Raw genomic sequence first — 24,653 nt, forward strand, 5'->3', positions numbered from 1 at the left:
GATCATCAAAGTAACTTACCTATGTCATTTATACTAGGAGTCCGGTTCTGTATAATGCTTTGAATATAAAACTATAACGTTAGTTTTATCAGTGATTAGTTCAACTAATCTCTGGTTTTATATTCAAAGGTATAATGCGCTAGTACATCCCTGTTGATATAGTCAATGAATGTCAACAACACAGACTGTCAACAAGATTTGTATACAAATATTTTAATGCAGATTTTTTGGCATTTTCGTACGTGTTTTAGTGAATATTTGATCGATTTATATTTGCCTCCATTATGGGACTAGACATCGATATTCTAGAGCATTGTAAAAAGGTAAGGGCTGATCATGGGCCACCCTACACATGTCCAGTGGACAAGTGTGGCAGAAGCTATAAAACAGTTTGTGGCCTACAATATCACTTGAAAGTAAGTATCTCAGTATTTCCGGCTAATTTAGGAAATGCTGATCACCACCTGGTTGAAACCAGTTCATTAAAAGCCCTTTTCAACTAAGCCTTTTGGGTTACTCAACTTTATTCATTGCTTGAGGAATATTTCAGTGCCCTTATTTTTGGTTTTCAGTCACACTTAGTCGATTTCGTTACTTGACATACCATAGGGTTGTTATATACTTTGTAGAGTCACAATCATGATGCTCCGGCTGCCCAAACGATATCCACACCAACAGTGTCTAAAAATAAAAAGGGCAGAAAAACCCCTAAGGGCCCTAGGGCTCCAACTGCGGCAACTCCTGTCGTTGTCAGCACTCCAGAACCTTTAACTTTCGAGGAAGCTCAAAAAATGGTTCAGTTTGAGATCAATGGGATGGTTTGTAGGTAAATGTTCATAATCACTAATATTTCTTCCTAAACTTTAGTAAAAATGGCAATTTTATATTGAGAAGGAAATTGTTGTTTTTTGCATTTAATAAAGAGCCTGTTGGGGAATATCTGGAAAACAATCCTGTGATTTTAAAGATTTGAAAAACAATACTTTTTCTTGTCGCAGGAACGTTCTAAATGGTCATAATTCAGTCTCTAATATCGTTTTTGCTTTAGAACGCTTTCTGAAAGCCGATAACTCTTATTTATAGGCGTTAGAAAAAATCGTTGCTTGTAATTTTTCACTTCACGTTTTTAAGAAATCCACTTAAAACATGGCACAAATCTAGACTTGAGTTGAATACAGAGCCTTTTATAGCAGATCTTTATGGTTAAGTATAGGTATAAATAGTGTAGGTAGTATAGGTGTTATTGTAACATTCCCAATATTGTTAGATGGAACATCAATGATCCTCTAGATGTTATATCTGAAGAGAAACCCTCCGCATCTAAAACAGAAACTGAAGGCGAGTCACAACTTTTAGCATTTTTAAGGTTGTTTAATGTGTTTACTTTTTTAAATTTTATTTTAGATCTCAAAGAAGAAAAACCCGTAGTAACGCCCGTACCCATTCCTCCGACTGAGCCCGCTGTGCAGTTGCCCGAAGCTTGCTATAAGGAACTAGACGATTACAATATATGTGATGCGCCACCGAGACCCAATGCATACATTCGTTTCATTGAAAAGAGCACTGAAGAGTTAGATGGAGAGGTGGAATATGATGTTGATGAAGAGGACACTGCGTGGTTGAATATAATGAATGAAAAGAGGTAATACTTGTATTACTACGAGTAGATACTTTAAAGACTCGGTAGCTGCGATTCAAAATTTTCCAGAAACTATGGAAAAAGCCTAACGGATTTTCGTAAAATTTTTAAGTTTAAAAGTTGTGTTTTAGAGAAGAACAGGGTTTGGCACCTGTGAGTGTCGATTCCCTCGAATTGCTCATGGACAGATTGGAAAAGGAGTCATACTTTCAAGTAAGTTATACTTAGGGTAGTCACAAAATTCAACTTTCTAGATGTTTCGTCAGAGCCAGTGCTTAATATCTGTCTTCTGTTAGGCCATGACAATTTTCATCATGGTGGGATATTTAGCTGAGTATACAGTAGATTACTAGAACATAATCATGTGCATGTTCTTAACGTACTTTGAAATTTTACGCTCTTGCTCTAAACAATGGATTTCTCTACTATGGACATGTTTAACGAAATTTCATAAAATAAATTTTTTGGTGTAAAATGTATTTGTTTGTTCCATAGGCAGCGGTAAATGGACATTCAAATGGAGCGGTAGTGGATGATGATGCGGTTTGCTGCATTTGCATGGACGGAGAATGCCAGAACACGAATGTTATCTTATTTTGCGATATGTGTAATTTGGCGGTTCATCAGGATTGTTATGGAGTCCCTTATATTCCTGAAGGCCAGTGGTTGTGCAGAAGGTAAATGTTCAATATATTGTGTTCATTCTTATTAAGGGAATTAGAAAGTACCTACGTTTTTTCGGGTTTTGGGCAACTATTTTATTAATTATTTTCTAGATGCTTGCAATCTCCCAGTAGGCCCGTTGATTGTGTTCTTTGTCCAAATCAAGGTGGAGCATTTAAGCAAACTGATAGAGGCACTTGGGCGCATGTAGTCTGTGCGTTATGGATACCTGAAGTTAGATTTGCAAACACAGTTTTCCTAGAACCAATAGGTAAATATTTAAAAAAATCAACCAATGGACCTTAATAACATTGATCCGATTCGCAGATTCGATTGAAACGATTCCTGCAGCTCGTTGGAGATTGACTTGCTACGTATGCAAACAGAAGTCCGTGGGCGCTTGCATACAATGCCATCGGAATTCATGTTATGCGGCGTTTCATGTAACTTGTGCTCAGCAGGCAGGGCTTTATATGCGAATGGATGCTGTTAAGGTATTCTTGTTCTTGCGATAAAAAGTACAGCATCATCAAATTGTTTACAATTTCTACAGGGTGGAGACATTGCGGGGCAGCCAGTTCTGATTCAAAAAATCGCGTACTGCGATATTCATTCGCCTGGCGACACCCAAGCGGAAAAGGGAGATCAGAAGGAGGACTCCAGAAAGAAAATGATGCAAGCTAGGAAGGTACGTTTGTTCAATATGAATGTGCCGGATGGAAGTGATTTTGGTAAAACATATTTTTTATAGGTTTTAGCCAAGAAACGAACATCGGCACCAGTTATATTAATGCCCACGATACCACCAGAGCGAATACAGGAAATCGCTTCTCTAGTAACGATCACAAAAAAATCCCAATTTATTCAACGCCTTATTGCGTATTGGACCTTAAAGCGTCAGTATAGGAACGGCGTGCCATTGTTGCGAAGATTGCAAAGTGCCCAGGTAATATGTGACAAAAATGCGAATCATTGTCACAAAAAGCATCAAAGCTATACGAGAAACACATATTTTTGGCATATAACGCTTTAATAATATTGAAGTTTGTTTTATTGCTATTTAGGGTGGAACCAGAGACTCGAACACTAGTAATGTGGATACTATTGAATTATGCAGACAGCTTAAATACTGGCAATGTCTTCGGCAAGATTTAGAAAGGGCTAGGCAAGTATTTCAAATTATTTAGCGTTCAGACTAATCTTTATCGGTTGCTGTTAGGTTGTTGTGCGAATTGGTGCGAAAGCGCGAGAAATTGAAGCTGGAATACACCAGAGTGTACGAAAAAATACTATTCATAAAGTTGAAGCCTTTAGAAGCGAGCCTAGCCAGGCTTCTCGACTTGATCGAAGCTAGAGACACTAACGAGATATTCACTGAACCTGTAGACTTAGAAGAGGTGAATTACCCGAAATTAAACAATAAAATCCGGAACAAGATTTTGTTTTAGGTACCTGACTACACTACCGTCGTAACAGAGCCAATGGATTTAAGCACTATGCGCCAGAAACTTAACAAAGGCTTATACCAAGATTTGGCTTCTTTGGAAAAGGATTTTGATCTGATGATCGCCAATTGTTTAGCATATAATAACAGAGACACTGTATTTTATAAAGCGGGGATCAAGGTATTTTGAGCTTTTCCTCTAGTTTGTTTGCCCAAACTTTTTTTCCCACAGTACATTAAAGCAAAAAAGTTTAACAAAGTGCGGATTAATGAATGTTAATGTGGGTTTAAGATGAGAGATCAATGCGGAGTAATTTTCCGACAAGCAAGAAAGGAATTGGATTCGGCGGGTCTGTTAAAAATTGATAAAACCACACATAAGTATTCTGGGATTGGTGGTGACGATGCTTTAACTTCGGATATCGACAAGGAATTAGAAAATCTGCAGGTATGGGTGGAAATAGTCAGGACTGATAAATATATAATATGCTTTACAAACTGAAAATCCCAAAATTATTACTGTACCCCGATGTATGTTGTCGCAAAATCCATCCAAAACTGATGAAAATCCGGAGAATCACGCGCGCACTTTGTCGTTTTTTCCCGAAATATCTCCAAGATAACTGTAAGGCAGACAGTAATTGATGGATTTTAATTCCGAAGGCAATCGACACCAACAAAAAAGTAGTGTTCTACTGATAAAAACCGTATTTGAATCTGGAATCCTTTTATAGGGAAAATCAGGTCCGGAAGTGGTATCAAAGCTCGAAGACCTGCTGGCAAAAAGCCAAGCCTTAAAGCATGGCCTTGCTCGCGTTAAGCGCGTAAAACTTGTCCGTAGCGAACTGAATAAAGCCAAAAGAAGTTCAGCAAGCAATCAGCAGAATAAAGAAGCAAAACAAGGTTTGTTCAAGATAATTGGGCTGGTATTTTGCTTAACTTTGGCATAGTTGTGATTAAACTAGACAAAACCGAAACCGATTCAATTCTGACGGAAAGCCAAAGTGAGAAAGACGCCGAACATACCGACCAAACCGATTTGGCTTCACAATCTGATGGGGAAAATGATGAAACTGAAAAAAGCAGCGTAGCTTCTAACGTGGAAGGTATTTTATTATGATTTGTGGAGTGTGAATTTGCAATTGTATATCACTTAATGCCCCAGGCGCTTCTCCAAGTGGGGTCAACAGAAGAACCACCATTCTTTTTGCCAAAAAAGCCCCGTCTTCAATGAAGAAGGACGACGACAAAGAGAAAGCAGAAACCGACGCGTCTGCTTCAAATGCCCCTAAGTAAGTATTGAAGTATGTGTGAACACTATGAGATTTTGCAAAATAATCATGCAGCAAGAAGAAAAAAGTGCGAAGCGGAAAGCGTCTGCGAACCGCTTCAAATCTGCCTAAAACGATGGATCCGAGCAATCTTATCGAAGATCAGTCGGATGTGCCTGACAGTTTTAAGGTAAAATGATAATGATTAAATGTGAAAGAGATTCCAGAGTAAAAAGTTGTTTGATTTGCCACAATGATTTAAAATATTCAGCGAGATAATGCGGATGCTTTATTTGTTAATGTGCTGTTGCGTTCCCTAAGATCCGATATCCAGATTTACAGGGCAGGCAAACAAACAACAGACGAAGAAAAAAGCGACAGCGACAACTCGATGTCCACTTGCTATTCGCACGATCCCAGCGAAATAGAAAGCGACGAAGACGATGAAAGTGATACGGCGGCTGAAAGTGGCATCGACAAGGTATTACCGCCTCTGCAGTTGGTTTGGGCCAAATGTAGAGGGTATCCGTGGTATCCCGCCCTCATCATCGATCCTCAAATTCCCAAAGGTGAGCATTCTTACAACACATTTGGAATAATCGTAGAAGCCAAATTGCTTGGCTGGAAATTGTTTTAACATCTGCCAAAAGTTAGATTTCCCCCTATTAAGGACTTTGCGCTGTATTTTTGGCAATTCCGTGAATTTTCCTTCAATTTTCGAATTGACTAAAATCTGCCGCTGTCTTATCTGAACACCATGTGCGTTGCAACTTAAATATTGAGTTCAAATTCACTTACTGTTTGTCGGCAAGTTTTTTGCCTATACAATGATAAGGAATCTTCGTTGGGTCTTTAAATAATTCTATGAATCGGATTAAGTAGAATTGTACTTAACTAAATATAATTACAAGAATGAAGTATAAAGATATGTAGTATATGTATCTCAGACATTTCATCAACAACCAAATCTTACTTAAAAATGATAGAATAAAAGTATACATTAAAAAAAATATAGAAACGTCCAATCTCCGGTATTTGCGATACTGTTGGGTCCATTCGTCTTCATTATCAGTCCGTCATTACCGTTGATATCAAACTTTCATGTCCAAATATCATCTTTGCTCCGGAAGCTTCAGGTGGTGAAAGGGGCATGCAAATTTTGAAACGTGGTTTTGTCCAAAAATCCGCTGTACTTGCAAACATAGTTTGCAATGCTGCATCATCCGTTGTCACCGTTTTGCTGGCTCCTCGTGCTCCAGCCAACTCTTGCAGATTTTGATCACCACTCTTGGAAAGTCCGTTCTGATTTGATCTCTGGTCTTCGCGATAATGCTGGGCCCATTCGTCTTCATTATCAGTTGCGTCATCTACCGTTGATATTAAACTTTCATGTCCAAATATCATCTTCTTTGCTCCGGCAGCTTCAGGTGGTGAAAGGGGCATGCAAATTTTGAAACGTGGTTTTGTACTTCCCGCTTTACTTGCACCTGCACTTGCAGCTTGACGCAGTTCCTCTTCTGAAAAATAAAACATTGATTTAGACGAGAACGGAGAAGGACAAGTTGATTTGATAATAACTCAATGAGATGAGCAACAAACACTAACGATGAAAAAAATATTAATTGATGCTTACCTGCTTTTTGTGAAAGCTGTGACTGTTTTTCGCTTGTACTCATTTTCGCAATCTGAAATAAATAGAAACTGTTTATTAGTCAGGTTATTTTGAGGATGATGAAATGTATTGTGCTCATAGCAAATTTAAGTATTACTAAGATTGTGATTTAGCTTTAATTAATGAGAAACAACGGTTGAGATCGACAAAAAACTGGAATAACGAAAATGACTGAATTCCCTTATTTGCTCACTGGCTTCTTTAGCTGTTTTCATTATTAGCCAGCTTAAACTCGCAGTTACGGTAACATCAATTAAGTAAACTAAAAGCTATTTGGTTTATTAGTTGTTTCACCTCTCTTGATTGTTTGCTGTAGCATGTTAGTGGTGAGTAGGAATTTGACTATGAATAAAGGAAATTGAACGAAACTGAGCGTAAATTTCACTTTATTAGCTGGGCCTATTGATTCATTAGCAAACTTTTTAGTCATTGCTATTTTTTCATATTTTTGTGATTTTTAATGAAGTTTGCTACAATGTTACGTGACTACATTGTCCCGAATTTCATTAAATGTCTCAGAAACAAAATAAAATGTGAAAAAAAACAAGAGACAAAAAAGGTTCCAGATGAATCAATGAAGTCAGTGTGCGCCCGTTTGAGCGAAATTATCTATTTTTTTTTGGTTTTGATAAAAAATAGATCAAACATGAATCACCCTGTGTATGAAGGTCTTTCACGGTAGATTGTTAAATCGAGGTCGAATATTTTAGGTAATTCTTTCCGATACCCTTATTTTAATTTCGGTCATTTTATACCTGTTAGTGTAAATTAGTCACCCGGTATAGAAGTTGCGACTTTTGTGGACGTTTTGCCACAAATTAATTAAGATGAGTTAAATTACATAAAACTCAGTGGCATTCGGCAACTATCTTTAGGGCTCTGGTTAAACTGGAAATGGCATTTTTTGGCGAATAAACGAGTCGATTTGGAAAACAGACCCTCTGAAGCAGGGCTGGATTAGCCACAAAGCGCGTATTTTAGGACACACTGTATATTGCGGCCTTGGCCAGTTATATCTATAGCGAAAGAAGAACCTTTCGACCCAATTTAATACTTTCTGCCTCTGATTAGAATAATTCTAAGTTAGACTTTGAGATTAACACACACATGAAGATTGATGGAGAAATCTCAACTTCAACTCATACATTTTTAAATTAATTTTTAGCACATGCTCCAGGAATTTGCGATCAAAGCCCAATCATGCAGTTAGCAATTTGTGATAACGTAATATAATTCGCAAGTTAGCAAGAAAAGAGTCAGTCCTAGGACTGACTCGCCCAAATCCCGGTATAGAAGATGTGAACCCCCAAAAAAGTTGTTACTCATTACAAATGTATATTCATATTCACAAACCGTGATAATAAGAAATAAAGAAACTTACCGTTTATGCACGATGAAACACGAAAGTTATCTCACAACACGTGAACTGTTGCACTGGGTTGATTCAGTTGGAGTATGCACTAAACACCCTATCCGACTTCTTGGAGAAATTCGAATGTTCCATATCTACAGGTCATCTGTGTCCTTTGGTCAGTATATTTAAACCTGCGCAAGTGCAGACAGATTTTTGGAAGGGAAATCCCCATTCAATGGTGGGTTGTATAACTCTTTATGGATGGAAGTGGTTTGTTGTGTGAGTGACCAAACTTCGGCTTATCTTCAGGTATCAAAACTTTTGGTACGTTGGGTATGGACTTGTTGAGCATTACTGTATTTGCTCTTTCTTATCAGAGAAGTTAGGATTCAGAATAGGATAGATTAAGATCACCTTGATGACTGTGGCCAGTTAAATGGTTATTTAATACAGATTCAATTACGAGAATACAATTAGGTATCAAATAAATTTCGAATCCTTCGTCTTTTCGTAAAAAGTTTTGAAATCCCTTTCCAGCTTCGAATTTGGAACAAAATGAAATAAATTTCTATCAAAAAATAACCAGAATTAGCGAAAGTTTATAACAGATTATTTGGAAATCTCGTCACTTCCATACCTCTGAAGACTGTAGCGTTTGTTAAAAAAATGTGGTTGTATAGTTTTGATTGAATTTTGTTTGCGTTACTTTGACGCTCTATTTTGTAGAGTGTCACTTAAAAATACTGACGATCTAAAGATCTTTTACGCGAAAAATTACAAGATAAATTTATAGCTTTGTACATTTTTCAAAAAAATGTTTTAGCGTCGAATTTGGGACAAAAACGAAAATAATTTCTTTCTCCGAAAGATATTTAGGTTTGCTCCAAAACCGATCGCAAAACTAAAAGTTTTTAATCGAAAACGCAAAAAAAACATGAGTTTTTTCTTTTCTGACAATAATAGCATCTTTTTAGCAAAAAATGACAAAATTTATTTTGATAGAAAATTGGCCTCATTCATCTGTTTGCAGGGAACTTTAGAGAACCCATTTCAGTTTCGAATTTGACACAAAAACCAAATAATTTTATTCAGTTTCTTACCGAAGGTAATTAGGATTATCTTGAAAAAACAACGAGGGAGCAGAAATTTACAAAAAATTACTTGTAAAATTTGTCGCCCATCGTTCTGAAGATTTTTAAAGTTCCTTTAAATTGTCAGGTTGTTCCAGTTTTACCAAAGTTTCTATTAAGCAATTTTTTCTACGCAAAATCGCATTATTTTTTAGTTTTACTTAGAATACTGACAATATTTAGGTATTTTCTATGAAAAATTATAAGATACATTTTATTGAACCTCCTTAAGCGCTTTGCAAAAATGCTATGAAAATTTTTGCAGCTTCCATTTATGGACAAAACCCTAATAATTGTTTCTAGGTCTTTTTTATATATTTTTCCGAGCTGAAAAAGAGGTTTTCAGAAGCTGAATTCGAAGTTTAAGAGATCGATATTACAAGAAAACTCGTCGACACTCTTCAGACTCAGTTCTGTTGTCTGGGTCAATCTGGGAAAATTACTTTTTGTTGTTGTTTGAACAAAACAGTGAAACGTTACTCAGAAAAAATGTCAATAACCCTTTTCAGATGTGCAAATTCCAGTCTCGGGTCTCGTAAAGCTTTAACAAATGAATAATAACTCATTAACCGATGAGTTAACTGAATAATAACTCGTTAACCCAGATAGCGGCAATAACTCAATAGCGCAGCTCAACACAGTGTTACTCAGGCTTGCAACCTTTGCACAATTTTTGCTACAATCTACATTAATTAAAAGTATATTTTGTATCTAAAAAATACATACAAAATAAAAAGTTTAACTTTTAATATTTTTTCTTCAGCTTCTTTATCTTTGAGGTAAGGTAAAGTTTCATTCGAACATTCCAAGCGGTTTTTGCAATAAACTAAATTTTATTAATTAAAACCTCCGCTATCTGTAGGTCGAAAGTGAAGCATTTTCAGAACATCGAATTATTCGGAAATAGATCAAAAATTTGGACGCATTGTAAAAAAGGACTGATCATCAACATAGTTGGCCATTACTTTTAGACGGCTTTTAGGCCGTTGTAGAAAATAATCTGTTGCTAACAATCGCATGCAAATGTAATTATCCTGAGTGCTTTACATCTTCAGACGTGTTTTGCTCAGGGCAGCAGCAACGCAAGAAAACTCACCCTTTTCAGGTACAGCAGGGGAAATCGTTGCTTTTATCACGTTTGTCTGACTTTTAACACCTTTGAAGATGCTCGTGTTTTCAAGTGGTTAGGAAGAACTTGTCCACTACAGCCAAAACGCTCGCAAATTTTACCAGTTTTAAAGAACTAATTGCTATTTTATTAAAGTATAATTACTGTTTGCTTGTTGCTCGCAGAAAATCATTAAACATCGATTAGTAATAATTTGTGTAAATAAATCTCTTATTTGTTCAGGGTACATTTACAAGGGAGTGCCGCTTCCAACCCCACCTCAAGAAGTATTAGATCTGTATAGCAAATTTTCGGAACACGTGTATTTGGTCCTGTTTTTCGATGCAAAGCGCACTTGGCAGTGGCTTCCTGCCGAAAAACTGGAGCTGATGGGGATCGATACCGAAAAAGACGAATCAAAGGTATTGCAGAATAAAATCGGAAACTTAACTAGTCGGTTTCGTCCCTAAATTCATTCACATGGTCGAGGCGAAAATTGCCGCCTGCAATTCAATGTTCACATTTTCCAGGCAAATGAGCCACGGAAGCAATCAGATCGAAAAGCTGTTAGAAAAGCATATGAAAACGCTTTGCATTATATCCAGCAAATCAGTGATTATGTGGAAGCTGAGGTGAAGAAGGATTCGCAAGTGCCCAAAACTTGATCTTTGCGTAGTTTGCGACCTGCAAAACTACTGTTGAGCAAGAAAGTTGTATGATTATTCACAAGAAAAATAGTGACAAATTGAGAAAAGCGCCTTAATCCTGTAGGATATATATTGTTTATTGTATTGGTACTAAGCTAGAAATTGAGGATAATTATAAAAAAAATGGAGTTTTTTATTGCTAACAAATAAACATATCGCAGAGGAAGTTCTTATTGTATTCATTTGGTCCTACACCTAGGCTGAAGGATCGCTAAGCTCGGCGCTCTGAATGTGAGTACCAAATGTAAAGAATCGATACTTGATTGTCCTTTAGGGATGTTTAGGGCTAATGTTTCTCGAAATTGAACCTTTGTGCTGCTTCCTTTTATAGGAGGTTTTATGTTTTCCTGGAAAGAAAAGGGTTTCTTGGATTTAGAATGACCAGCACTCAAGTACGAAAACTGTTGTCCATTAAGACCAACCACCAATGTTGTCAAAATGTTTATGGTCTTGGAAATTATCACCTTCCATTAATACAGGTCCGTATCCGAAAAAGGGAACTGGCTCAACTATTTCGTAATTGTTGATCTGATACACTTCGGACGGTTCTTTAGTTTCCGGCGCCATCGATGGAACGTAGATGATTTCAATTGGAGTGTCTTCTCCTTCCACATAGTTGTCATCTGAATCTGGTTCTTCTGAATCTAAAATTTGCAAAGACTGTTTTTTTTTATTTTACTTAGTTTTTTACTTGCCTTGATCGACTGGGGGATTTTCTGCGCTGCTTGGACTGTCTGCATCGTCTGTACAAACCACATGGCATCCATCTAGCACCGCTTTTTCCTTTAAATGTTTATGCTGCCTAAGAAGTCTTGCCGTCACTGCCCGCTTCAAAATTCTGGTTTCTTTCCTGAATGTGTGCCTCGTTCGAAGCCGGCTGGAATGAGGCTTTTTGCGTGCTTCATGGACTTTCTTTGAAACATGCGCTACAATCTAATGGTGAAATGCGGTTTAAATTAGCGGGTTTTTTTACCATTTCTCAGCTTGTGATGTGGGCTGTTTTTCCTAGTCCCATTTTGGAAACTTGTTTCCGTACTTTCATCGGTTGCATCAGTGTTGTCTTCTGCGGACCCCGAAGGGGTAGTTGCTAAAGGGTGCGACTGACCGGGTTTTTGCGGCTTGGGGGCTGTCGATGTGGAGTTTTGCAGGAAATATGGGGGCAAACCGATTGGGGCTAGTCCTGGGCATTGCAGCTGGCAAGTTTGGGGCTGTTGGTTTCGTGCTTGATGGGAACGCGATTTGCGACCTAAAAACATGTTTAAGAGCGGCAGTTGATGGTGATTGAGCTGGTACCTGGTAAGGCGCAAATTGCAAGGAAATTGAGCACCAACACCAAAGTGCTAAGCACCCGAATTTCCATATTCAGGATATTCAGGAGCGTAAGTTGGCAAAACGCTGACTGAATTCTCTACGCGCGTTTTTCATAGGTATTTCATGGCTAAAACCCTGATGGTTGCTTGGTATGTGCTTAATTATCGCGGTTAAAAGGGTGAAGATAAAATGCAAATTTCAGTGTTTTAAACACACACACGTGCACAGCGATTTTTGTTTGGTTCATACACACATTATTTATACATTTACATGCCTGCAAAGAACTTGCCGCGCTTAACATCTTCTGACTACACTTTCAAAGTTCGTTAGCATTTGAAGAAATTTCAGGAAAGGTTCAACTTCAGCTGTGTTTCAGCTTTGTTGAAGATGTTCAAATCATGGCAACACCTCGCCCGAAGTAGACGAATGGGAAAACAAAGGGCATTCCTTGGAAAGGAATTAACCATATTTCACACTCTCGATTTTGATCGAATTTCTCAAGAGAATCAATGCTTTGTTTAGTCAGTAATTTTCGGTTGAATTTCCTCACAAAAGAAGTTCCAAAAGATACATCAACGAATTTAATTTAGACGAGATTTTCTGCTGAGAATGTAAAATTTGTTCAAAGCTGGTTCATATTTTTTTATTCACCCGGCGGCAGGCAGACAGAAACCCTCATTACTTACCAGCTAAAAAGCTCCCATTTTTGGATAGCATGAGAATCTTATTGATTTAACAAATCATTAACTGCTCTATTTCAAACACTAAATCAAGCCAAATTTCGACAAATTTTCATGTCTCGCAAAATCCTCAATTGATCGCTTATATTGATTTATTGAAAGGAGAAATTTTCAAAATTGAATAAAATTCTCAACTAATTTTTGGATTAATTCTAATTCACATCAGTCAGTTTTGCTACTAATTTCAACCAATTCTATGTCAAGTTGATCAAATCCAGTCAAAAAGAAAAAAGCTTTCCATTTGAAATAGTTGTTCTTGTCCGAAACGTGGATAAGATCGAAAATTGTGACACCAAAAATTCGTGATCTAATTTTCAATAATCTCAATGTTTAAGGTACTCTTATGTTCGTACAAGCCAGGAGGCATCGATGTTCCAAAACTTAATTTTCTGTTGCGGTCCATATGGATTAACATTTTTTTTGCCCAACGAAGGAACATTTTCGAATGAATCGAATCACTTGAATAACGTCCTTTTTCGCCCTAAACTATCATGCTTGAATCAAATAATTAGCCTCTGATTCCCAAAAAAAATGTACAAATTATGGGATGCATCAAGCTTAAAGCACAAAGGAATCATATTTTATTCATCCGTTTGATTCTTTCCGGATACCGCTGTTTGTAAATGTGGGGTATAAAAATGAAAAAAGAAAATTTTCGATGCTTATTCATTCCTGCAAACTAAAGCTGCTTTTCAGGGAATAAATGGACTACGAAAATCAGTCCTTGTTGAAAAATTTCATGTTAAATTCGTCCTTTCATGGGCTGAAGTACCTAGCGGAACCTGGGCGACATTGGTCTGAAAGGTAACAGAAAACAGCCAGTTGAGCGCCTAAATTTTGCAAATTTTTTTAAAGGCTCTTTTGGGTTCTCAGCTGCTCTACCAGTTGGTATATATCCATAACTCTAATGTATTCCACCTGGATTTCTTATCAGAATAATGCGATCAGTTTTATGGTGGAAACTAGCTATACCGAGTGGGATTCGAAGTTTCCGGCTGTTTTCGTTTGCGATGTGAAAAACGACGACAAAATCGCAACAGTTTCCGATAAGTAGGGCCAAGTAAATCAGAAAAAACTGGGGTAATTGGAACGATTCCTTCTCAATAGAATTTACGGCGATCCTCACGATTACACCTTGGATGAGATGGTCAAAGAGCTGGCATTTTACGACGAAAATTACTTTTTCACTATGGAAATATGTGGCCCCCATAAAAGAAATCCTCATCCTATGTGCTACTTGACCAATATTTCAGATATTGCAAACCAAGTAACAAGAGACGCATTTTTCCAATTAGCTTCAGTTATTTTGAATTTTTTTTGCTATTTAGGTTCAAAGCACTTGTTCAGAAACCTTCCTGGGCTGCGCCTGGAACAAAAATCCCTTCGAGTGTTGCAAGCATTTCGCACCGATTACCACCGACTTGGGAGTTTGCTATGGGCTCAATTCTATACAAACCAAGTTAGTCCTCAAACTAATTTTTAGAAATCTTCCATCTTTCCATTCCAGAAGTCATGCCCTCAAGCTCCAAATGATTTCCAATCGAACTCTAGGTCCTGGTTCTTTACAACTGGAGTTAAATGGGCGGAAGCAGGTAAAGTTTCACTTGAGAGTATTCTTGGGAGTTCAGGGGACTGAAGGTGTTTTTTTGGCCAGGTTTATATTTTGGGGCCTTTAGAAGTGCCATCTACGGTAACATCGAAACGAGATTTTATTCAAGTGGTGCCCAGCTCGAAAACAAAAAGAACTTTTAATTTAAAAGATATTGAGAATGAGCCAGAGGTGGGTATGATTGAGGATATACTGATAAAATTGAGTTAAATTCCCTAAAAAACAAATATTAGATTTATATATTCGCGACGGAGAAATAAATTGATATTTTGATAGTGTTTTAGAAATATTTTTTATGGGAAAAATTAGTTATGCATGTTCTATCGAACAATGAAACGAAAAACTTACTTAAAATACACAGGAATTTTATTCCGTTCTTAGGTTTATTGAGTTCTCTAAACGAAAAATCAACTAATTTTGCATAGTTAAATACTAATTAATAATTAAAATGTTATTTTGGTACGCTCGGTATTGAAGATTTAGAGAAAATACGGAAATGAGACAAAATCGCAAATTTCCCAGCTGTTATCACAACAGCGTTTTAAAAAATCTCACTTAAGTCGCAATGTCCTTAAAACCCTAAAGAAATTATACAGGGTGCTTCGGGGAAAACTGTACCTATACATATACTTCAGACGGTTGTTGGATAATAAACTTCCTATAAATATAAGTCTTGAACGGCTGTTCAAAGTATTTTAGCAGAAAACTTGCTACAGAAAAGCATATAAATATATACAAGAGGCAACTTGGCAGTTTTCCATATTGGAAAAGGAAACCCAAAAATGAATTGTTTTTATACTTTGAACCCCCATTCTTGCACGGGAAATAATCGGGGAATGTAATGATAATAATTTATGAATAAATTAAATTCAAATCAATACTTAAACTGGAAGAACGTCTCTACAATTTTGTTTTTCAGGTAAAAAGCTTGAATATCCATCAAAGAAAATGCCGTTTTGCCGAAGAAAACTATTTGGACGTTATCAATTCTTATAGTTATAGTGCATGTCTAATGCAATGCCGCAAAGATGCCCAGTTGAGAAAATGTGGATGTGCTCACCACTTAATGCCGAATCTAAGCAAGTTTTTACTTTAAATTGTCAATTTTTGCAGTGCAATTGTGGTTTTTATGTTGAAAACAAGGAGTTTTTCTTGTTTATAGCCTATGAGAAACATTGCAACTTCTCAGGCCTGGCTTGTCTTCAACAGAACTTGAGGGAGTTGACGGTTCAAAAACCTCCAGGTTCCACGAAAATCGGTCTGGAATGCAGTTGCCTCCCCAGCTGTATGGAAATCCAGCTAGATGTAGTTACAGAGGAAACATTTGAGTAAGAAACATCACTTATTTACTTATTAAGCAAAATACTCTCTATTACGCACCCAATTTTCCCGACAGTGTGCCAGAGGAGTTTGGTATGTTGGAACTCGCTCTAGAGAAACTTCCCACAGAGAGGTTCAAAAGAAACGTAGTCAAAGGCCATTTGGATGTTGTTGGTGCGTTTCAGATTTATTTAGTCAAACTGGCTTTGATTTTTCCGGTATTTTTCAGTATCAATTGGCAGCGCTTCAACACTTTTCGTCGGCGCCAGTTTTCTCAGTTTTGTTGAGATAATTTACTATCTAATATTCCTCCCTTTTAACAACTACATAAAGAGATTGTTGAAGGCTAGAAGCACCACTCTAATGGCGTGGTTTTAAGCTCAATGTTTGGTTTATTGGAGTTTAATTGATTACGGCGAAAAACGGCCCAAAATACAACTTATATAAAGCCATCTGGCAATCTTTTTCAGAATTTTTTTAAAGCAAAACCGTTCGAAGACCATATTGCTAGTGGCATTAATTAATTTTCTTGAAAATCTTAAATATTCTTTATTTTTCTTTTATTTCATATTTTGTAGAATACATTTTCTTTTTCAGCACTATAAATTTAAAAAAATAGAAATCTAAATCTTGAATTTCCGCGCAATTTAAAGGTGAACCAGATACTTAAAATTTAAAAATTCGCATGTCCTTTATTATTCAAAAATTGATTTTTTTATTAAATCGCCCAGTTTCAAGAAGCGGATGAACTCGAAGCTAAATTGTTCGACCACAGCTATTTGATAGTACTAATATCGATTCGTGACGATCTGCACATTTAATCGCATTTTGTAGGTACATTAAATAAACTGTAAAATATCCAGAAAACATCGGCTATAACAACGATTAAGTAAGTAGAAAATAACGCAAAAGCGCGGTATGTCCTAGACCTAGAAGTTATTTTAAAAAGCCGAATTATCTGTTCCTTTTCTGTAGAATTCGCATAATTGTGCAGTTATCATTCTAAAAGAATTTTCCACCTATCCAATGTCGTATTTAAATATATTTAGTAGAATTTTTGCACATTCCACTTGAAATCCTGGACTATATAAAGAGATGGCCGTTTGAGGATATAGTTGTGTCACCAGTAGCTAACAAACTCGTTAGCTAGAAATAATTGAAAATGGGATTCAAAGTTTCCATTTTTAGTATTTTTTTGGTGCTGGTTGCTATTAGTGGTAAGTTTCCATTGATTTCCTATAGGAGTTTTGCAATTATTACTAAAAATTTCAAACTCCTAATTGTTGATAAATCGAGACTTTCACTGTTTGATTAAACACTAATTTGATAATTTTTATGATTGGATTTATAAGTGAAAATCTCCGATTTTTCCAACACCTTTTGAATTTGCTGTATTTTTTAGACGCAAAACACTCTATTAAATCCAGGCTATCGGATGGAAGTTGTATTATAACATGTAAGTTAATTGAAGCATTAAAATTAGAATTAGGTGTGTAGTGCGTTAATTTATGCAAGTTTAATATCCCTTATTTCTTAGTGTGTTGGATAAGAAAAAGTTTCCTTATTTGCGCAGAACTGAAATATCTGCTCTATTTCTCATGAGATCAGTAGTTTGATTCAATTTTTCTGTGTTCATGTATAGTGGAAATAAAACTAAACATTTGGAATTATTGAGAATATATTTCTTATAAATTATTCAATAATTGATGTGCTAAAAAGAAGGAAAGCATTGGTCTCATTCATTGTACAGAAAGCTCAAAATGATTTGCAAATATTTATGTTGCTCTCGGCGTCTACACGTTTTGCTAAATATTATTTAATTTTCAGGTAAACCAGCTGGTCACTCTGGGTCAACGTAAGTAGCAAAAATTATCGCAAGTGAAGTTTTCCAATAGGAAATAATAAATTATAAGGACGAATAAATATAATTCAGGCAAACTGTTCATTCAATTCATTTCGGGTCAATGAAATATTGTAAGTGATTTTACGTGTTTTTCTTTGTTGCAAGTGAGCCAAGTTTAGTTACGTCTAGTGGAGGAACTAAGCCCGGTTCTGGAGGTCCCACTCCCATTTCTAATTCTACGACCAAGACTTCTGAGCCTGTGACCTCCACTTCTGCTCCTACGACCAAGGTTTCTGAGCATGTGACCTCCACTTCTGCTCCTACGACCAAGGTTTCTGAGCCTATGACCTCCACTTCTGCTCCTACAACCAAGACTTCTGAGCCTGTGACCCACAGTTCTGCTCCTACGAGCCAACCTTCTGTTCCTCAGACCCACACGACTACTCCTGCGAGCCCCACTTCTGCTCCTGAGCCCACCCCTTCTGCTCCTAGTTCAGCTGTTACCACTTCTTCACCTACTTCCAGTCCTACTAGTAAGTATATTTGACACTTCAGTTTTTTAGTTTTCCGCCTTCAATTTGAATAAATTGTTAAAAACTGAACTATTTTTCAGGGCCTCCCACGTGCCCATGTTACTGCAGTGTGGGCAGTACAGTATACAGAGGAGGTCCATCTGAGGGTAAGCATAACTGAAATTGTTTTAAATATATTTTTTCTTTTTTGGGTTTCAGTCAAAATGCGAAATAAAAATGTTCATATCGTTTATTTCATATAACGTTTCGGCGAGACAACAGCGCCATCATCAGATTTAAAATTGATGATGGCGTTGTTGTCTCGCGGAAGCGTTATATGAAATAAACGATATGAACATTTTTATTTCACATTTTGACTGAAACCAAGGAAAGAAAAATTATATTAACAATTTCACACAGTCAAGAAAATAAATCCAAATGAAAAAAATGTTATTATTTAAAGATTTTTGCAAGGAACCAAACGTTGTAAATTTCGCACTTGAGTCGTAGAGCGACGCTTATTATTTTAACTTTTGCTTTCAGTAACTTTTAATTTTATGTTATATTTTCCGCCTGATTTTGCCTATTTTATTTAAATATGGATGGAAATCGGAGGTTTTCTTTGTCAGTACTGTTTATACTGCCATTTTTGTACTGTTCTTTTGAAAAGCCCACATTTCCGGTTTTCATTTAAAGGCAACGAATTTATATTCTGAAACGTTTAAATATCAAAATAATCTCGTTTTATCGATATTTTGAATCACCTTGTATACTAGAACCATTTTCCCGCAGTCGAGCTTGAAAGAGCTTTGGTTGAAAAAGTGTATATTTTTTTTAACTGAGTAACACTAACTGTTCAACTGTTGGAAAGATACGATTTTGTAAAGTTTTCAGTAAAAGTCGATATATGTATTTTTAAATATATTAAACATTTTTAGGTAACAGCCGTTCGCACCATTTAGGTCACGAATCCCATTCCAGACAGGCTTCTCATTTGCTTGGTAAGTAAAAAAAATAGACATTTTAAAAAGTTATGGCAAAATTCTAGGTCATAAAATGTATAGAAATTTAAAGAAAAACATTTTTATTGACAAAAAAATTGTTCTGGTTTCAGGACACGAAAAGCACCAAGAATCTCAACATGGAGCTCATGAAAATAGGGCGCATGTTCATGGACATGAGCGAGAGCACGAACATCATCAACACGAGCGTGCACAACATCATGAAAATGAGCGCCATCACCAATATGCACAACATCATGAACATGAGCGCCATCAGGAACATGCACAACATCATGAACATGAGCGCCATCACGAACGAGCACAACATCATGAACATGAACGACGTCACGGACATGAACGAGCGCAACATCATGATCATGAACGACGTCCCGAACATGAGCGACGTTCCCACCCAGAACACGGAGTAGTGAAGTCGCATGAGAATAGAGCACATCCCTCAAAATTGGCACATGAACACGAAAGGCATCATCCGATAGAGCATGCAGTTCATGATACCAGGCTGCACAAGGAAAGTCACTAGATCGGGATAACTGTGATAAGTAGCAGCTTGTTAGACGTTTTTTTTTAATGAGCTGGTATTTAATGAAAAAATGATTGATTTATGACAAACCGACTTTGCAATGGCTACGAATATTGGATATTTAAATTCGAGTTTCACCCAATTAGTGTAAGTGCATACCATTTTATTTTTTGAACGTATATTTAGAGGGAATAAACCAAATGAAACTAATTGCTGTTTAATTGAACCCATATCGAAAAAGGGTTTTTGCAGTCAACATAATAATGTTAATACAATTATGGAAATGTGGGTACATTCAAACATTAATGTTTCTGTTGCGCTAGCTGCATTTCCAGTGAACAGGTAACATTTCTTTTGGTAACATAAACTTGTTTTTCGGCTTCAGGTTCTTCAATTAACTCCTCTTCCAAACGCTTTTCTTCGCAGCCTTCTGTGTTATTAGTTTCTAATTCAAGCTCGCTTTTCTTTCTTTGGTCCTCCTCCTCTTCCTCCTCCACGATTAGCTTCAAAGTCTCCAACTGAGCCAAAAACTTCTTCTCAGTTTCACAGTTCTCACTTACAAACCCTTCAATATCCTGCTTCATTTGGCTACTTGGAGGTTTCGCTTGCTTCTCGATTAAGTCTCCCTCTTTTAGGTCCTCTGGGGAATACATGCCCATTTCCTCGAAGTGCTTCTTTAAATATTCCTCAGTAATTTCGACTTTCCTCGGCTCGATTGGCTTTCGGGCAAATTTTCTTCTGCAACTGCTCTGCTGCATCGATAGGAATTTATCGACGATTTTGATTTCTTTCTCCAAAGCGTCGTTGTATTCCTTTACAAGTTTTTCACGCGCCAGTCGAGATTGTTCGTTGAATGCCTCAAAGTGCTTATTGAACTCCCTCATTCCTTCTCTCACCTCTGCTATGGTGTTGCTGACAATTATTCCATTATCAACATGAGGTTCCTCGTCTTCATCTTCCTTTTGGCCAGGGTTACACATGACTCCATCCCGTTGCTCGTATACAGGGTGGTTTTTTGAGAGTTTTAATGCATTGTATGCCATCGGGGGCTTAATGTCTTCTTCCTTAAGTTCAATCCCCCGCTGGGTGTAAATGGATCTGTAGCAAATGCTTTCGCTAACATTTTGAGGGTACATGATCTTGACATCCTCTTCAGCAATATCTTTTGGAGGCACTATTTCAAATTCCGGCTTTTCCTCAGTTGACTTGGCCTGGACTATCAATTGGCAAATTTCACTGTCCAACTCCTGGGCAATGGGCTTTTTGCGTTGGATCGGCTGAAGAATAATGCGGTTTTGATCGGGAAGATCTAGCTTCCAATCCATCAACTCTCTATAAGCTACGTCTTCAGAGGAAGCTGCGTCTTTAGGACGAGAAGAGCTCGAACCTAAAAGACATGCCTGTAGGTCTTCTTTGGTTTTGACTTGGACAGTAAAGTCGCCTTCTCCTACTTCCATGGAAGTTGCCTTGATGGAGTCGCATTTGTCCAGTGATTTTAATAATAGTCGTCGTTCATTTGGCTCGGGATCTTCTGAGTCACTGCTTGCGCTTTCTTCGGTGTCTGTCGACGAACTTTGATCAACATCTGCTGAATGAAATAAAGTGAAAATACTTTTTGTTTTCTTGGGCTTCTTTTGTGATTTGGCAATTTCTTGTTTCATTGCTTGTTCAACATTTTCCTCCGTGCAGCTAGAAATAGATTTTTGCTGCTCTGACTGGAGTAGCGCGACATTTTCGCGTTCTACAATAACGTAGAGATCCCGCTTAGTGAAACTGTGGTCTACAAGTCCAGTTTCCAGGGCGAGTTGTGTAGATGTCGAAACATTCTCTTCAACGCTCTCACAAAGAGGGGTATCAGATTTTTCAGCAAGTTTTGCCTGGAGTTGCTTTAAATCCATTCGCTCTGCTATGATATAGAGATCTCGCTTACTCGAATTCTCTTCTGATGTTGTTCCAGCAAGATCAGGAGCTTCTAGTGCAGGAGTAGCGTCAGTTTGCAGGTTTTCCTTATTGCTGGTTTGTTCTGTTTCAATCGTAATTTCTTGTAGGGGCACCGTCTCAGCACCAGACTGAATTAAATCTGCTTCTTCACCGCATTGAAGAATATTATCGGATACCGGGTGTTTGACTATTTCAGCTGCACTATCTGCAGTTATGCGCTCTTCATTAACTTTAGTGGAATTATCATCAATTGAAACATCCATTTCTTTTGCATCTGCGTTTTCTGTTATTTCTTCAATTATCAATTTGCCACCTTCTTCATTCAACTCCTGCTTGCTTGTACTGGGTTGTGCATCGTCTAGTTCTTCCACTAGTAATTTTTTTTGAACAGGGACTTTTCTGGAAAAATCGAAAATTCTCGAGCGGTAAGCCGAGTAATCTTCAGTGGTCTGCCTGTCGGTCATGAAATCTTCCGACCGGTTTGATATTGAATCGGAATCAGAAGATTCTGAGTCGGAATCTTCATTTGCGGTTTCCCGCCCGTAATTGTAGGTTTGCTCAGGTTCTTCATCAGATGAGCTGATTTGGTTCTCCGGAATGACTCTGGCAGGCTCTGAGTTGTCTAAGAAATATTTAGTTAAAAAGTGGGGTATTATTTATGGTTCTACTACTTATACCGGGATCGTTTTGCACTTCAACTGCATAGTTATCGAGATTTGGTTGCGATACGCTCTCAGACTCGGTTTCTGATTCTGCTACGGAAGTGCAAAAACCGCTATCTGGATTCCGTGCTGCTTCTTGCGCTAGTCGCTCCGCTCTTCTATTGTCTCGCAGAGCAATGAGGGCTGAAGCAAAATTCGGTTTAAACGTGCTTTAATTGAAGCTATTCACGGTTACCATCGACACTGTCCATTATCTTTTGTCGCTCCTTATCAATCCACCGTTTTCTTTCTGCGTGTTCTTCCGTAATTCCGCCTCTTTGCCTATATAAATTATTGTCAGTGATACCTTTTTGTTCATTAAGCCCCTAAGTTGAAACATACCAAGCTTCGGCGCAAGCTCTTTCCCGAGGAAACACTGGCCGATCATCCAAATATTGAAGGTTTTTCTGTATATGAGAAGAAGATTTGCCAGGTCGAAAGATGCTTAAGGCTGAATACTTACACATCCTAATATGAGAGTTTTTCTATAAGCAGGGATTTTACGCAAGACAGGGTTTCCCATCAGGTTCAGGACTCTTAATTCGGGCATCCTGCTGAGGGTTTCAACAATTAGCGGGTCGTCAACATGATTATTGGATAAATCCAGCACTGAAAGTTGCGCCAGCTTTTCCAGATGCTCGAAATCTTCTAACTGTTCTACATAGTTGTGGGCCAAGTTGAGTGTATGCAAAGGCTTGATACAATCTGTTATAGTAATAACAATAATAATAATAATAAATTATAATAAAGTAATTGCATGATTTTTAGAGGCAATTTAAATACAAATTCGTTGGCTGATCGACTTCTTATTTTGTGCTATTAGGGTATGATATTTGCTTTTTGGAAAATTTTTTGGTTTTGTGTCGAAAAATTGCCCATTTTGTGAAAGTTCAAGTGTCTTTTCGCCGATTTGGAGTATTTTTTCGAGCGGTAGAGCAATTTTGGAAAAAAAGCGCATTTTTAAGTTGGAACATTCAGTCGATCACTTTCATGAGAACTTTGAGGCTTTTTTGGCGTTTTCCTCAGATTTTTTTTTACCTTGATGCTAATGAACTATATGGACATATAATTGGGCAGACTAGTGGTAAGCGCGAAATCTTAATTTTATATTTAGTTGGCTGAAAAATTGGATGTAAATTGAACTAGCGCTTAAGTTAGACAGTTTCATTCACATTCCATGAATTCCACATGAATAGTTACCTAAATTTTCAATTTTTTTCACCTGGTTGTAGGAAAGATTCAGCGTGTCCAAAATAGGACAGTTTTCCAAATTTTCAATTTTCTTAATCAAATTATAGTGAAGAAACAGACTCCTCAGTCCTTGCTGGTGATCTGTAATTTTTATATTAATTCGATGAATCTCTTATTTTATAAAAAATGCATAAAACTGCTTCACCTAATCCACTAATTTGCCGTATTCCGTTATTTTCCAACCACAAGCACTTCAGCCCCGTATACTCCTCTAGGTTTTCTATGTAGGAAAATCCTTTGAAGTGCAGATAGAGAACATCGTTTAAATAAGGCGTTTGATATAACTTCTGTTCTTTGCAGTGTTTTTTTATAAATTCTTTCGTCATTCTTAAAAAACATTCATAAGTAAGTGATGTAATACTGGCTTATTAAGAGACATATACCTTGGTCCTTTGAATATATTATCAAGCGCACCATAGTTTGCAGTATTTCCAGCATTTTCAACATTTTCTGAAACGAGAGGCTTTTCCGTGATAGCTGCCATGTCTAGAAAGGTTTTTGATTAATTATTGATTAACAAACTAATAACTTAGCAACCACCGTTATTTACGCTTGTACAACAATTTTTTCTGCGAATTGATTCGAATTTAAAAGTTCAGAAAAGTGTTTAATAAAAATTAAATTATGAATATACGCTGGATATTAAATAGACCGCATATTTGAAAATAAAACAGTATATGATATCTGATATTATATATTCAAATGAGCGCACACTTGTTAGCCAATGAAAATGAGTCAAATAATATGGGCGGAAAAAGGATGAGCTATAAATACCTGTATTAGACAAAGAAAACGAGATTGCGGGAGGCGTGGTTAAAATATCATGTTTCCAGCAGACACGTATCTTTCTTCGTAGGTTTTCTCTCTCATTTATACCGTCAGTCACACAAAAAGT

At 37.1% G+C, this 24,653-nt stretch overlaps 5 protein-coding genes across 12 annotated transcripts; 3 read left to right on the forward strand and 2 right to left on the reverse strand.

Moving 5' to 3' along the window:
• Positions 1–132: 132 nt before the first annotated feature.
• On the forward strand, positions 133–11,154 carry LOC109546831 (peregrin). Of its 6 annotated transcripts, none has more exons than XM_019917965.2 (21): positions 134–416; positions 630–826; positions 1,268–1,338; positions 1,405–1,642; positions 1,771–1,852; positions 2,135–2,316; positions 2,416–2,573; positions 2,630–2,796; positions 2,856–2,990; positions 3,054–3,248; positions 3,367–3,467; positions 3,522–3,699; positions 3,751–3,927; positions 4,039–4,194; positions 4,481–4,649; positions 4,697–4,852; positions 4,912–5,038; positions 5,093–5,207; positions 5,352–5,586; positions 10,525–10,703; positions 10,812–11,154. In XM_019917965.2, the coding sequence occupies exons 1-21, from the start codon at positions 285–287 to the stop codon at positions 10,944–10,946; spliced, it is 3,285 nt and encodes a 1,094-aa protein (XP_019773524.2). In that variant the 5' UTR covers positions 134–284; the 3' UTR covers positions 10,947–11,154. The 6 variants fall into 6 exon arrangements, with proteins under 6 accessions (XP_048521500.1, XP_019773524.2, XP_019773525.2 ...); XM_019917966.2 differs by having other exon boundaries at positions 4,712–4,852; XM_019917967.2 differs by having other exon boundaries at positions 135–323.
• Positions 11,101–12,440, reverse strand: LOC109546834. Of its 2 annotated transcripts, none has more exons than XM_019917971.2 (5): positions 12,282–12,440; positions 11,962–12,234; positions 11,684–11,914; positions 11,453–11,626; positions 11,101–11,335 (listed from the first exon to the last, which is right to left on the reverse strand). In XM_019917971.2, exons 1-5 carry the CDS (start codon positions 12,346–12,348, stop codon positions 11,259–11,261), a joined length of 822 nt encoding a protein of 273 aa, XP_019773530.2. In that variant the 5' UTR covers positions 12,349–12,440; the 3' UTR covers positions 11,101–11,258. The 2 variants fall into 2 exon arrangements, with proteins under 2 accessions (XP_019773530.2, XP_048521501.1); XM_048665544.1 differs by having other exon boundaries at positions 11,453–11,632.
• Positions 12,441–13,742: 1,302 nt separating this feature from the next.
• Positions 13,743–16,486, forward strand: LOC109546776 (sodium channel protein Nach). Its single transcript, XM_019917886.2, has 10 exons — positions 13,743–13,843; positions 13,895–14,089; positions 14,147–14,306; positions 14,368–14,498; positions 14,550–14,631; positions 14,694–14,819; positions 15,568–15,727; positions 15,811–15,976; positions 16,045–16,142; positions 16,198–16,486. The coding sequence occupies exons 1-10, from the start codon at positions 13,743–13,745 to the stop codon at positions 16,344–16,346; spliced, it is 1,368 nt and encodes a 455-aa protein (XP_019773445.1). The 3' UTR covers positions 16,347–16,486.
• Positions 16,487–17,062: 576 nt separating this feature from the next.
• Positions 17,063–20,075, forward strand: LOC109546851 (putative protein TPRXL). 2 transcript variants are annotated; one of them, XM_048665512.1, is made up of 8 exons: positions 17,063–17,185; positions 17,371–17,424; positions 17,796–17,823; positions 17,977–18,100; positions 18,143–18,344; positions 18,425–18,490; positions 19,262–19,324; positions 19,438–20,075. In XM_048665512.1, exons 1-8 carry the CDS (start codon positions 17,131–17,133, stop codon positions 19,863–19,865), a joined length of 1,020 nt encoding a protein of 339 aa, XP_048521469.1. In that variant the 5' UTR covers positions 17,063–17,130; the 3' UTR covers positions 19,866–20,075. The 2 variants fall into 2 exon arrangements, with proteins under 2 accessions (XP_048521469.1, XP_019773554.2); XM_019917995.2 differs by having other exon boundaries at positions 17,977–18,344.
• On the reverse strand, positions 20,067–24,266 carry LOC109546850 (dynein axonemal assembly factor 1 homolog). Its single transcript, XM_019917994.2, has 8 exons — positions 24,142–24,266; positions 23,904–24,085; positions 23,708–23,839; positions 22,971–23,212; positions 22,850–22,914; positions 22,704–22,789; positions 22,484–22,651; positions 20,067–22,428 (listed from the first exon to the last, which is right to left on the reverse strand). Exons 1-8 carry the CDS (start codon positions 24,240–24,242, stop codon positions 20,168–20,170), a joined length of 3,237 nt encoding a protein of 1,078 aa, XP_019773553.2. The 5' UTR covers positions 24,243–24,266; the 3' UTR covers positions 20,067–20,167.
• Positions 24,267–24,653: the final 387 nt, after the last annotated feature.

The sequence above is a fragment of the Dendroctonus ponderosae genome, unplaced genomic scaffold (genome assembly GCF_020466585.1).
Source record: "Dendroctonus ponderosae isolate FM_Combo_2020 unplaced genomic scaffold, Dpon_F_20191213v2 Dpon_F_20191213_4, whole genome shotgun sequence".
NCBI classification, from domain to species: domain Eukaryota; kingdom Metazoa; phylum Arthropoda; class Insecta; order Coleoptera; family Curculionidae; genus Dendroctonus; species Dendroctonus ponderosae.